Source organism: Amphiura filiformis, chromosome 1 (genome assembly GCF_039555335.1).
Source record: "Amphiura filiformis chromosome 1, Afil_fr2py, whole genome shotgun sequence".
Lineage (NCBI taxonomy): Eukaryota > Metazoa > Echinodermata > Ophiuroidea > Amphilepidida > Amphiuridae > Amphiura > Amphiura filiformis.
The window spans coordinates 48682537-48697331 of record NC_092628.1 but is presented as its reverse complement, the minus strand read 5'-3'; the positions used below and the strand labels follow the sequence as shown (position 1 = coordinate 48697331).

The following is a 14795-nucleotide window of genomic DNA, read 5'->3' as shown; positions in this document are numbered from 1 at the left end:
CCGTATCGTGTGTTTCGTTTTTTCATAACTCTCCTTTAATAAAATAGAGGTACCTATCCTACTACTTTACATATCACTACCTTTTCATTTCAGCATACTCATCAAATTTCGTTTGTGTAATATGTATGATGATGATGATAATAATAATAATAATATTAATATTAATAATAATAATAATAATAATAACAATAACACTAATAATAATAATAATAAATAATAATAATAATAATAACAATACTACTACTACTACTACTACTACTACTAGTACTACTACTACTACTACTACTACTACTACTACTACTAGTACTACTACTACTACTACTACTACTACTACTACTACTACTAATAATAATAATAAAATAATAATAATAATAATAATAATAATAATAATAATAATAATAATAATAATAATAATAATAATAATAATAATAATAATAAAAATAAAATAGTACTAATAATAACACCAATATTTTACTCTTATAAAGCACATTACATTTAAATCGTAAGGCGCTGTACATATTAAAAACATAAATACATGAGCACAATATTAATTTGAATACGGTACACAATACAGTCCAAAACCGTGAGCTTCAAATGCCCTTTTATTAATTTTTAAAGAAAACATATTCCGCAAAGCATCTTGGTAAGACATTGAATCAAGCCTGCAACTGTCCTGTATTGAAGAGATACAAGAGAAGGTCTATATTTATCTCGGATTTATGCTGAGGACAGATAGATGAGAAGCTAAACCCGGTAAATATCAGCGCAACAGGATAGGACCACAACATCATCATGGCGTACGTGGAGAAGGCAGTTGTGCTATTGCTCTTCGCTGGATTTTATGCGGTAGCAGGTAAGTTGGAATAATTAGTATTCTCAAATTCTTTTGTTTCAGAAAGTTTATTTCCAAGCTGTAAAAATTCGTTGATATGGCAAAATCATAAACTTTACTGATTAGGTTAGATATAAAACGTTTATATGAAACAGTTTAAAAAACAAAAACTTTACTGATTTGGTAAGATATGAATTTTTTAAGGCTAAAAAATATAATTTGTCTCAAAGCGTTTGGCAGTTTCAAAAATGAATGCGAAAAAAAAAAAAGTTTTTTATTTTTAATTAAAATGTCATTTGCGAGTGTTCACAAGTACACAGCATAAAATTGTGCTTCAATTGAAGCACAATTAACAATTATTTTATACCTATATTTGAATCAAGTAAATTTTCTTCAAAATATATCTCAGAATTTCATGAATGTTACGTCAAAAAATAAAAGCAAAAGGAAATATAAAATGAATTTGCCGTTTCAGCTGAAATGAACGCGTTAAGAAAAACGAACGCTGGTGGCGGGTGGAAGGTAATTTGGGCCTTGGAGGCCATCCGAAAAGATAAGAGCAAGCACATTTAGACAGGTCACATTAAGGAAAGCTCAGCATTTTTGGCACACAAGTTATGGAACACCTTTCGCAACATTCGCATCTAAATCATTAAAGGTATAGGAGGCTTATATGACATTTCAAAAGTAAGGAAAAGAGATTTTGGCACACCGAAATGAGGGAATCATTAGTCATCATAATTATCATTATAACTTTTAAAGCGTTTGGTAATGATGGATTTTAATGAACCTTGTAATCACGTTGTCTTGCATCTTGCAATTGCTATCCAGTCATGGTGATAGACTTTTATAATATCACATGTGTATCAAATGGCAAGCAAGAATATATTTAGCATGTTACGAGAAAGATAATAGTTTGACAATTGTAAGGTAATTTGGGGCATGTTGAAAAGATGAAAGGCAAGCAAATTTTAACAGGTCACATTAAGGGAGTCAGCACTTTTTGGCACACTATAAGTACGTAATAAAATGGCATAAAAAGTTACCTGCATCAGCTATCTAAATCATGTAAGGTTTACGATGTCACCAAAAGATCGGGGCTATAAAGTATGGAAAGAAGTTTTTGGCTCACTGAACTGAGGTAATCATCAGTCATCCTAGTTATCACTATAACTTTATAAAGCATTTTGGTTATGGTGATTTTTTGATGAACCTTGATATCACATTGTCTTGCATCTTGCAATTGCTATCCAGTCATAGCCCAGTGAAATTAGGAAATAGGTTAACCCAATTGCACCAGAATCCATCTATTATGAAAGACAAAGATAAAAAGACTAGTTTGCGTCTGACGTCACTGTCAATAAAATTCTCTACGATCCTTGATTGGCTAATAGCGCGTATAAGGAAGGTCGATTCATCTGGCTGGTGCCGATCGGAGAAAAGGAATAGCAGTGAATGGCGAAAATTACGTACTCTTACAAAGCAAAAAGCATCTTTTCTAGGCATTGTTGACATGGTGCCTTCACCAAAGAAAGTTTCCTACTATTAAGACCTAACTTTTGAGATGGTTTGCATGTTTCATGGTGCAAAATTAACAATAAGGCGCCCGGTTGTACCGCCGTGTTCAGCAACTCATATCATCACGACACTTGTAAACAAACCGTGCTCGGAGTTTGATTGACAGATGACGTCAGACGCAAACTAGTCTTTTTATCCTTGTCTTTCATTATAATCGCCATTCATCCATTGTATAAATCCAAAATGGCCGCTTATGTACGGGTGAAATGTCAAAGTTGGTCAAATCTTAAAGGCCATACCAATGCATTGCTGTCATCATAAGCAAGGATTCAGAAAAAACATAGTTTGATCTTTCTTCGACATACAGTTCTGAACTTATAGTCAAAAAGGTCAAAGGTCAAATTTTAGGGTCCACAGGCATCTACAATTGCTCAAATTTTCATCCAAATGGTCTTAAATTGTTTCTTTGGCATAAATAAATAAAAATGAGACAAGTTGTACTGTTTTGGATGCTTTGTTACATAGGTAGCATCACAAAATAGGCCAAGCTCAACAGGGCTCAATGGATTTGATCCATTTCTGCCATGTTAATAAGGATAGAAACCACCAGAGATATGGCAAACTATTCTATTTTTAAAAGTCTGAGCAGTCTGAGACCATTTGATTTTATCAAAATCAGAGAATTTTTCAATTGTTGTCCCCAGTGGAATCAAAATGTTGACATTTGACCTTTCAAGTTCCAATTCTCAATTTTTTTTTGTTTTCATCTCAATTCACATCAATCATGCAATGAAAAATGGAAAATGTCCCATATAACTCAAGAAATGTACATCAGTTATAGGTTAAACTATACTTTTAATGAATCTTTATGACAAGATTTGATATCACTCCTGTATCAGCGGCCATTTTGGATTTATGCAAATTAGGCACTGTTCCACAACTTGGATTTTCAGGGAGTCTTGATATGTTCTTGTGTGAGCTTTAAGAAGATGGACGCATGTGAAATGGATATTTTGTTCTGTGAGCTTTTGGGAGATGGACACATGTGAAATGGATAAAGTTGAAATTAGCCGTGGGTGATTTCATAATTTGACTGGGCTATCATGGTATTAGAGTAAAATAATATCACATGTGGATCAAATTGCAAGCAAGAATATATTTAGCATATTACGAGGAAGATAATATAGCAATTCTAATGTAATTTTGGGGAGGTCGAAAAGATGAAAAGCAAGCAAATTTGGTCAGGTCACATTAAGGGAGGCAGCACATTTTAGCACACCTACGCAATAAAATGGCATAACAAATCAATAATAATAAGTTATCTGCTCGCTACAATGGGCTATACCAGTTGAAATCCATACCCATGTGGAAGATTTTGGAAATATCCTCCACAGGGGGAATATGTTTTTCAAATGTAATTGGTCAGGGTTAAACATTTTGAAACCCATGCTCCCCCTTTATTATGGCTTTACCTATGTCTTCCAGAACTGGAGTGAGTATTTCAAATGGAAGTTACCCAATTGTCTATTCTATTTGAAACTCATACTCCCTCTGTGAAATCTTCCACAGGGGTAGTTTAAATTTAAATGGAATAACCTATTCGCATCAGCTATCATTTAAGGTTATGAGGTCACAAAAAGATCGGGGTTTATACAGGAAGGGGAGAAAATCCGAAATTTATTCATTACGTATTTATATTCATAAGGGCAATGTCGGGACCACAGCGCACGCCATTGTTCGACCTAAGATACATATTTCGCCATTGTGAAATGATTAACGCATGGCCCTTTGTCGTCATCCAGGCACTGTCTCTAATATTAGAGACAGTGCATGGATGACCTAATCTACTCAACTTTTAACGTTTAACCTATGAACTCATATCACTCTAACCATCCTGCAATATGGCGCTTATTGTCTAGACCTAAGATACATGTTCTAAACTGTGACTTAATTTCAGTCGCTCGTCCCATAATTCAAAATTCCCTTGCTTATAATGGCATGTCAAAAGGAAGGGATTTTTGGCACACCGAAACGATCATTGATTAATGCACGCCAATCATGCCATTCGGAAAGCGTATCCACACCCGGAGCACACTCGCAATTATTTCACAGGCCCAAAGAAAGAGGTCAATTCTAATTATTCCACTATTTTTAACACTAACACTTAACACATTAGCTTCCATTTAATAATTCAAGAACATTCAACAGTTTTTGGAGAAAAGTTTTTGGAGAAAATATAAATCAAGTTAGCTACATCTACATTGCTTGCAATCAAAAAACAATTTATAGCAATATCAATCGTGCTGTTCTACCACGGTCTGTTTCCTGTATGTTTTAAAGGTCAAGATGTAATGCATGTACGTGCAGGTGTACACGACTTACGATTGCAATGCTTAATGTTAAGCATTAATACTCATTATGATCAAGTAGCAATAACTATTTAAGGACACGCTCTCCGCTCATCATTAAGTTATTTATTTGTATTGATGAATTAATATTTCTTCTGAGGATAAGTGTATATGTTTCAAATGCATGTAGAGCAAATTTTGACCCTTTTATTTTGGTCGCTCATCAGGTTATTACTATTCCTGTTTCTCTGCATCAGCATTTACTTATAGCCCAGAATTCAATTTACTTTTCAAGACTTAAATACAAAAGGATTTCTATATAATAGTCGAATAATCTACGAATACTTTAAGTCATTTGGGTGTAAACAAATGCGTTGTATTACATCGGATGATAGACCTTACTACCCAGCGTGTACTTATTAATAGGTTTAATGTCGTTGGTATATTAATTATTATATTTTAGCAACCCAAGTAAACAAGCGACCCAAGGGTTAATATGTATCACGCGATGATTGCTTTCCAAGGAAAAGTTTCGTTTAGACGTTGATTATAAGCTCTTATAATCGGCAACAAACGTTATCAAAATCACTATTTCCTTGACATGCTCGTCCTTCATAATCAAAGTTCCGACGCATCGCCGAAAAATAAAAGTACTATACATATACTGTTCGTAGAAAATAAAGCGCCGATCCAGAGTCGAGAAACAGGCATCTCTGGCGTCAGCGGCCAATCCGCAAGCAGGTACAGACCGTCGCTGAGGGCGCGGGTCGATTTGGAGACGTGCCAAAAGGTCTATAAGGGCATTATACCAAAATACAAATGCAATGGTATAATGCGTCCATACAATATGGTGTCCTCAGGGATCTAGATCTTTGAAAGATTGGCGTGTTCTGAAAGACGATAGCTTATAATCACTACATTTGACATGAAATTATACAAAAAGATTTCACGAGAAAACTAGACCCCGGGTCTAGCTCCGAATTATTACTCGCAGAACCAATCAGTTTTAATGTTTGTTTCGCTGCTGGAATCGCAGTAGTGCTGTTTAGCATTTTAATTAAAAACCAATCAATAAAGACATCCGAAATTGAAACTTAAATGGAAGTTTAGCCTCCTAGAACTGTTGATTCTTACTTGCTTTGTAATGGAGAGGATATGGTCAGTTCATTTACTGTCATTCAACACTGAAAGCTACAAATTTGAAACCCCAAGCTTTGGAGTATAGGCAAGTTTTTGTACCGAAACGTATATTGTGCTTTATCAGCTACATTCGACTGTATTTATAAATACACACATGACCCATGGGTACGACATACCAAGACCAACAATTGTGACCAAATCCTCATGCCATTGACATGCATAGAAACTCTTTAGATACATATCATCAAATTTAAGTATTAATTGAATTGCAAAATTATTACACATGGGGGCATTCCGTATTTGTAATATGTTATCAAAACAACATTTTGAAAGTATATTTATCGACGACAACGTTTACAATAATATCACAAAGTTAAACAAAATAGAGAATTTTGCTGCACAGTCTGGTGTTTCTTACAACATTTGCATTCAAATGTACAGGAAAACCACCCGCTGTGTCGAAGGTCACTTCCAGACTTCCTATCTTCAAGCTGTTATGGCATCGCGGAGGTGGTCACATGCGTATTTATAAATACATATTTATAAATCTAGTCGAAGCATACTGTCGATGAGTACCTAGCAGCCGGGGGGGCACTTCAATTTGAAATGGATATAGGTGTAGGGCTGGCGCTTTCGCACTAAGGGGCATTCGGTGAGAGCAACATGTAAAAAATATGGGGTCATTGGGTGAGAGCATGATTTTTGGCATTCGGTGAGAGCAAAATGTAAAAAATATGGGGTCATTGGGTGAGAACATGACCTTTTTTTAAATGGAATCTTTGGGTGAGAACCAAAACAGCGCCACAAAAACCTCGAAAATCGAATTTCTAGTTCTAAATGGCTTCAAATTTCTTTATTTTTTCAAAATAAGTAACAAAATCAGTGATAAATGAAAGTTGCTGTTCAAATTGAACTTGTAAGGGTCTTTGGGTGACAGATCAAATGGAAAAATAGGGGGTCTTCGGGTGACAGAGCGCGGAGCGAGCATGTGTTCGTAAAAAAAATATGGGGTCTTTGGGTGACAGCGATGCTGAAAAAGGGGGGCTTAACAGCCCTACATACGCATCACCTCCAAAGTTGGAGTGCCCCCCGGGCCTAGCAGATGTTTGATATCAAATGAATGATGTTCCCTAAGTCATGTAAGTCGGACGGTGTATAAAGACGTATCATTACAATCGGAACGATGGATATATTATCACGCTTACTGTCGATTTGAGGGGCTATAATTCCCCCAGATCACACTCTCTCCTGATCATGCTGATACTGAAGCCATCTGGCAACACTAAAATGTCACTCACATCTACAACTTTATATTCCCTCTTTTTATTTTCTCTTTTATTAACAGTTCTCGGCCAATCACCGCATCAAAAGCTGGTCAAAAACCTTTTGGATGGCTATGATCGAGTAACACCACCAAGCACTGGTGGCAATGCAACTGTGATAGATTTTACTGTCAATATTAACCAAATACAGACAGTGGTAAGTACACAATCTACACATATGATATCGAGTGATGAAGGTGTAAGTAACTTACTGTCCTTCTTTCTGTACATTTGCCATGAAAGACCAAACTGAAAACAATATAGGCTATCCGTGTTCTATAAACTGCATATCCTATCAACGACTGCTATACCTTGTTTAGGATTTTCAAAAGAAGTACCTGCATGTGCAACAATGACTGTTTCAAAATAGCCCGCCAAAGTCATGCAAGTAACACCGAGGTCATGCATTGAATTGGTTTGAATGAGGAATACTACGGGAACCAGCGCCTTTTGTTAGAAGTCACACATGAGTAACGTGGATAACCTCTATTGAGGCTATTGTTAAAATAAAATATCTAAATGCAAAGAAAATAATGAATGCTTCTTTTTGCTCTATCACTTTGAATTCTGATTGGTTAATATGATTCTGTCAGAAGAAAGGCAACAGCTTGATTTATACCTAACGAGGAGCAATAGATTGACCATTCACCTCATACATTGATGTTTTACCAAATATTTACATAACAAACCACTATATTCGAAAATGTCACACGCAAGTCACGACTGATTTGCTGAGTCTATGGCGCGCGTCGTCTCTGCGTAAGGCAGCGCGAATAGCCAGACAGTTAAGTTGTTTCCATGGCAGCGAGAAATATTACTATAATTGAAGACCGAATTAAAAAGACTAGTTTGCGTCTGACGTCCTGTCAACCAGACCAAAAATGCCGTACTGCGCAGGACAGCAACCAATCACAACGCGCCGTTTTTAATTCGGTCTTCAATTATACTATGCCCAGGGAATAGTACTATTATTTATCGCTGCCATGGGAACAACCTTTCAACACAAGAATAGTTAAACTATTTCATGCCACTTGACGTAGTTTTGACCAATCAGACGACAATAATCTCTGTATAAGGTATATAATATACAAATACATTATGTTTTGAGGGGTCAATCAAAACCACTGACACGTTTTAGAGGTGTTGGAGAGGGAAGTACATTAATGCTACGTCTGAATGAGCGCTCACGCGTGGGTCGAAACACCGTGTGGTAGAATGGTGTAGAAATGTTACTAATTCCCCGCGTGCGAGTAATTGTAAACGCGGGAAAGTGGTCAAAATAACGTATACCAGGACGCTGGCTTATTAATCAATAAGATGTCTGAATTACCTGATAGATATTTATGATGTATAGTGATAAATGTAGGGCTATTTAATATTTATGTATCTATTGCAGCACACTCAATAGATAGTTTGAATAAGTTAAATATCTAAATATCTATATATCTTATTTTACAGAACGAACAGGAGAATTCCATAAGCTTGAACACTTGGATTAAAATGGTAAGACTCAAAGGCACTACAGGCAATGACACAGTAACGATGCCTTCTTCTGCTATACTATAATTTGCAATCATAGATTTTCTATAGTTTTAAACGTTTCTTAAAACATTATTCTAAGTATGGATTCTAGTTCCTTGTTTCCTTCCTTCTCGTCCATTAATACCAAAATGATGGCATCAATCTAATGTCTTATGATGAGCATGTTGCAATTAAATCCAAATTTCTTGTTGTTAGAATTACTACAAAGATAGCGCTAACACCCGTAAGTCATTCAAAATAGTTGAACTGCTGAAGCACATAATAACCAACCTCAATTTTTGTTACCATGTGACTCTTTTATAATGTCTAAGAACATACACAAGGGGAATAAGCCCAACCGCCATTCTAACTTCCGGTTTTTAGAGCAGTTTTGGGACACTTTGACCTCTGACATATCGGGGAAATTGACGAAATTATTATTAATTTACCTATTTTTGTCATAATGTTATCATTAAAAATACTTAAATAATTAATTTATAAAATAATAATATTTTTTATATTTGTTTTAATTATTGTAAAACATTTTAGATTATATTTTGTACGTACTAAACCCCAATATTTCTGAATTTTCCCAATAGGTCAAATGACAAAGTGTCCCAAAACTGCAAAAACTGTCTCACAATACATTGCAAACTTCCAATGCCGATTTGGCTTATTAATAATCTGATAATAGTCTCAAAAAATTCATTAAATTTCTTTCCATTCTTTTCATTGCTGTTAGTTATATGTAGACAACCGCTTATCATGGGACCCAGCCAACTACAGTGGAATAGCGAAAGTACGCATCCCGTACCAGCAGATATGGGTTCCAGATATTATTCTCTGGAATGGGTAAGAACGAACAATAATATCAATGCATGATGTGAATAGCTTTTATCCATTGACATCAAAATCAGTGTATTGCTAATGAACCTATATAACTTTGTTAGTGTGGGGTAAATATTAACATCTAAGAAGAGATTAAGCAGGATTGTCTATATAGATTAATTCCAAAGCTCTCATATCAAATCCAGGTACTCACAATTAATAACAACGTTTGGCAACCTTACAACCCTTAATGACAGGTTGCTACTTCTTGACTGAGCTGTATCAGGTACTACGAGTAAGCTACAATCAGTTTATCAAAGAAATATCAACTGTACTGGGAACACTACTTTGACACTACTGGGAAGACCGAAAGCTGAAGATAGAAAGGTCTGGTACCGGATACAGTTCAGTTAAGAAAATGCAACCAGCCAGTAAGGTTGCCAAACGTCATTACTAATTGTGAGTACCTGAACTTGATATGAGAACTCTAGGAAAAAAGTAATATCCAAAGTAAAAATGGCAAATGTCTAACCTTAACCTCAGAAAATCCAAATCCCAAACCTCCAATATTTTGCTAGGACATGTAGGAGGATGGTCCATACAATCATTCCCCAATGTTGACGCCTATATGTGGGTTTCTGACCAAATTAACCTCATATTTGGTCATTTTAGCCCTCAAAGTGCGAATGTTATACATTTGTACCATAAATTATTCTGTCGCCAAAAGACGCTGGATTCACTATACTTCAAGAAATTGTGTCCAACCCCCATCCCCTAATGTCAAAAAGATATGTCAAAATTCTCGGCATGAGCGGAAAGAAATCGGAGGCAACCATCACAATTCCTGTCGGCAAAAAAGGTGCCCGTGTGTTCATGATACCTTCGAGCCACATAATGGCTCTCGGCGGTCCTGTTCCTATTTATTCTGCTCTTCTTCTCCAAGATGGTGACACCCCAGCAAACACAAAAACGTTTTAAAAACGTTTAAAAAAAGTTATATTTTGGGTTTTGGTTTAGGTAAAACCGTTTTAATAACATTAAAATGTTGGGTTATATAAAGGTCATGAAAACGTTTTAAAACGTTTTGTTTGAAAACACACTACAACAATATTTTTAAAATGTTTTCAAAACGGTATTGTAAACTATTTTTGCAAACAGTTTTTGCAAAATATTTTGTCAACACTTAAATAACATTATGTTTAAAATATTTGCACCCAGCAATCGCAGAAATGTTTGTAGAATGTTTTTTTTCAAAACGTTTTAATAACATTTAAATGTCGGGTTATATAAAGCTCATGAAATCGTTTTTAAAACGTTATTGCAAATATTTTGGGCAAACATTTTTGCAAAATATTTTTTCAACCCAAAAATAACATTCTGTTTAGAATGTTTAGTATCAAGTTTTCAAATATGTTTTTGGAATGTTATTAAAACGTTTTATACCCTTTATATAACCCGACATTTAAACATTTTCTGTAAAACCTTTTGTATTTGCTGGGCAGTAGGTTATCAAAAAATGTTTTTTAATGTTATGAAAACGTTTTATACCCATTATATACCCTTTATATAACCCGACATTTAAACGTTTTCGAACAACCTTTTATAACCTTTTCCGAATGATGTCGAAAACGTTTTGTATTTGCTGGGACTGTCCCAAGGAGCAAGGGTCAGTTCCCGGGGTCAGTTTCTCAAGTATAAGTTATTCTGTCTCTGTCCATCGCAATATTGCCATTTCAGATGGACTCATAGTAGGAAAAGTATATATTTATAGGCCTATGTTAATGTGATATGATCTGTGAAAACCCTTCACATGTCGTATTATCTTATTTTGTTTAAAACAGATAATAAACGCTAAAACTCTTTCTTTATTTTTGTCAACCCTTCTTTGCTCACTTGTGACGTTAAAGTCACAGGTGCAAAATGAAAACAATTCTAAACAAGTTTCCATGTTTTTTGTCTACAAAAGACAAAAATTAAAAATGTCAATAATCATAACATATGTGAAGGATTTCACAGATCACATCGCATATATTTTACGATCATGTATACCTGACTGTCGATTGGTTGAATTAACGTATAACTTTATTGTGTTATTCTTCAGATTGGCCGGTTCCCAACTGTATGAAGACAAACTCCTGGCACTAGTAGATAGTAAGGGATCTGTGGTTGCCATTCCACCAATGGCCCTCACCGCATCATGCAACATGGATCTGACCTTCTTCCCATACGATACCCAAACATGTGAACTCAAGTTTGGATCTTGGACTTATGACGCCTCTGTAATCGCTCTAAAACTTCTTAGCGATAAACCAGATATATCCGAGTATCGAGAACATCCTGAATGGGAACTTGTCAACTCAACTATGATATTGAATAACAAGAATTACGACTGTTGTCCAAACGATACATATCAAGATGTGACAGTGACTCTTGAGCTCAAACGCCAAGCTGGTCCTTATGCAGTAAAGCTCGTGGTTCCTTCTGTCCTGACGGCTTTCCTTATCTTATTCACCTTCATTCTACCATCTTCATCTGGCGAGAAGATTGTCTTCTGTTTGGTTCTCCTGCTGTCACTTATTCTTCTTTCTGTGTATCTTCACATAACAGTGCCCAGTAATTCCGAGTCGGTCATGGGAGAATTTCTGACCTTTGCCCTTTTCTTAGATTTCTTTGCTACCATCATCGCGGTGATTTGTTACAATATTGCTGATGCATTGCTGATGAGGGATAAACTAGGTGGACCTGAATCCGACAAACACTGGGCGGCAAGAAAGGTATGTGCTCAATTTGTGCAAATATGTAGTAACATTCCACTCGGTTACGCGTCCAATATTTCCAGGACACGCCCTGAATCAAGTTCAGATATTTTAGACAAAGAATGATTATTTTCTTTTTAAATCGCAATGTTTTTGCGGTAAACGGATAGAAACATAGGCTGCTGCCTTTATTCTTTACACCCAAATAATGTCTCCTCGGAAGTAAAAATGTAATATTCTTTTTTGTGAAAAACATAACACACAGATTTTTAACTATGGTTAAATTAACGAATAATTGTATCGTGTTATTCTTTCGATTGGCCGGTTCTCAATTATTGTATGAAGACAAACTATTGACATTTTGTAAACAACAATGTGCCTTACCAATCTTTAACATTTTTACTGCCTCGGAACAATTATTTGGGTGTAAAGGATTAGACATTGCCCTTTATTTCTTAAATTTAGTGCAAAATGAACAGTTGTCGGTAGACAACAAAGCTGTTCTATGAAATACCTGACTTTCAGAATGAATATTAATTGGTATCACATTGTCTGTTTTTTGCTTACGATATTGGCTGTTGCCGCATTAAAATGACGCAGATCATCATCGTCTGACATGTCAAATCAAAGGGTTTTCCCTCAGTCATGTCAAATTACCTCTGTTGATTTCACTTCATGATCTAATCTAATATACGTTTCGTTTCTACTTTTTGTTTTCTCTTCACAGCGTAAGCTGAAGATTCTGCGCATTATTGAGTACGTCTTCTTTTTTCTCTTTCTCATCATCTTCATCATCGGGACCGCTGTGATCCTTTGCCGTAGAGGTTAAAATAATTGGATGGGTCATGTTCATCAACCTGGGTCAATGATGCTATCTAGTGGTCTGTAAGCGGTTTCAAATCATGGAGGGAATCCTTCAACATACCCAACATTATACGGTGTATTTAAGCATATTCTCTAACCCTAACCGAACCTGTGATATTTTGGCTTTCGGAAGGGAAAGAAGAAAGAAGAGAAGATAAACAAAAAATTACTTGGTAACCCTGGGATTCGAACCCTCGCATGCCACGCAGAAAATCACCTGACCTGTAGCCCGGCTAGCGATTCTGGCTATAATTATGACGTAAGCTTATTGCGTCATCGCATCACGTGGAATGCATGCACGCCCAGTTGTTTTAATAATAAGCTTTAGTAAGACTCGGTTCGGTTAGGGTTAAAACAATATCTCTCGAATATTTAAATTTGTAATATAAACTGTTTGGTCATAGCAAAATCACCTCTCTGTATACTTTGAAAAAACGGACGCCAAAACTCCAATTTCTCGCAGAATTTGATATAAAAGCTTTAAAACATTAAGAAGAGCCATCTACTGGCCAAACTAATATTTAAACTCAATAAGACCGTACGCGTACATATACCATTTGTTGAGCACCCAGGTTGTTATTTATCATCAACAGATATCCACAACACAAAACAGATCTCTCACAGAACATTTTGTCAATGGATATAAGTTATACGTGCAACAATAGATGTTGAGGTACCAATATGACAGGATTCCGCGCCAAAGTGCAAAATAATTTTTTTTCTCTCCTAACATATCTAGTTCTCTACGAAAACGAAATGCACTTTATGTAGGTGTATGGATAGTTGGGACGTAGGATCAATGCTTGTAATCACATGAATGGGAATTGCGTTTACGGGTCGGTTCCGTAAATATATGGAATATATATACCAAATACCGAATTTCCAACAGTGAACGTAACATTCTTACTGAAAAAGTCTTATTTAAAGAAATATGTAATTTTTGTAAATATTATTTAATCTAATAATTTTACTTACAATTTTATGTACATTTTATTGTGTATTTTATTGCCTTGCATGATTTCATTTGAATTTTTGTACTTTTAAATCAATTTAGTTTTGTCTTTATTTCTTTGTTTTTTGTTTGTTTTCTATTTTTGACTTATAAAGCTGCAATAAGTTCAAGGTTGTCGAGGTTAAATAAATTGTAGTCGTCAAATGAAAATCTTTCCTGACTGTGGAACTATCATTCATTACCTATTTTGGTCGATGTCAGACATATCGTTATGTGCATTTCTGAACGAAGATGGCGTCCTAACATTTAACAGTAATATTCAGAGAACGAAGTAAGCGAAACTCATTTGTCAGTGTATTTGGTCCTATCTGTAATAAGAGTTCTGATATACAGGGTGTTCCAGAATGATCTATACCGTGTTTGAAAAATATTAATATATGTAATCAACAATGTATCCAATTTTATACACTGGCACACATGTCGCCTACTTATTCTGTTACTTTCATTAAAATAGCTTGATTCACTTCGGCGTGACATCGATATTATTCAAAATGGACAGAAAAATACGTATGTAACAAACGGATGCTTTATCACCATCGTCCAGCAGTACTGTGCAATATATTGGACCAATCAGTGTTTTAACTGGTTTTTTTAATAGGAAATGCACCAAATGTGGCACAGATGTAGAGCTTAAATCTCTGTGAGTTTTGCCGC

General features: G+C 35.4%; 1 protein-coding gene across 1 annotated transcript; it reads left to right on the top strand.

The window, feature by feature from the left end:
- The first annotated feature begins 708 nt into the window (after nucleotides 1-708).
- On the top strand, nucleotides 709-14291 carry LOC140148197 (neuronal acetylcholine receptor subunit alpha-6-like). The gene is made up of 6 exons (XM_072170061.1): nucleotides 709-853; nucleotides 7184-7317; nucleotides 8619-8663; nucleotides 9424-9533; nucleotides 11611-12283; nucleotides 12993-14291. Exons 1-6 carry the CDS (start codon nucleotides 793-795, stop codon nucleotides 13092-13094), a joined length of 1125 nt encoding a protein of 374 aa, XP_072026162.1. The 5' UTR covers nucleotides 709-792; the 3' UTR covers nucleotides 13095-14291.
- The last annotated feature ends 504 nt before the right edge of the window (nucleotides 14292-14795 follow it).

What these genes read in the sequence shown, in the direction of transcription:
- LOC140148197 (XM_072170061.1), top strand. Translation starts at nt 793, where the DNA reads ATGGCGTACGTGGAGAAGGCAGTTGTGCTATTGCTCTTCGCTGGATTT. An exon ending in TTAACCAAATACAGACAGTG is followed by an intron (nt 7,318 to 8,618) that starts GTAAGTACACAA and finishes CTTATTTTACAG; the next exon opens with AACGAACAGGAGAATTCCAT. An exon ending in GATATTATTCTCTGGAATGG is followed by an intron (nt 9,534 to 11,610) that starts GTAAGAACGAAC and finishes GTTATTCTTCAG; the next exon opens with ATTGGCCGGTTCCCAACTGT.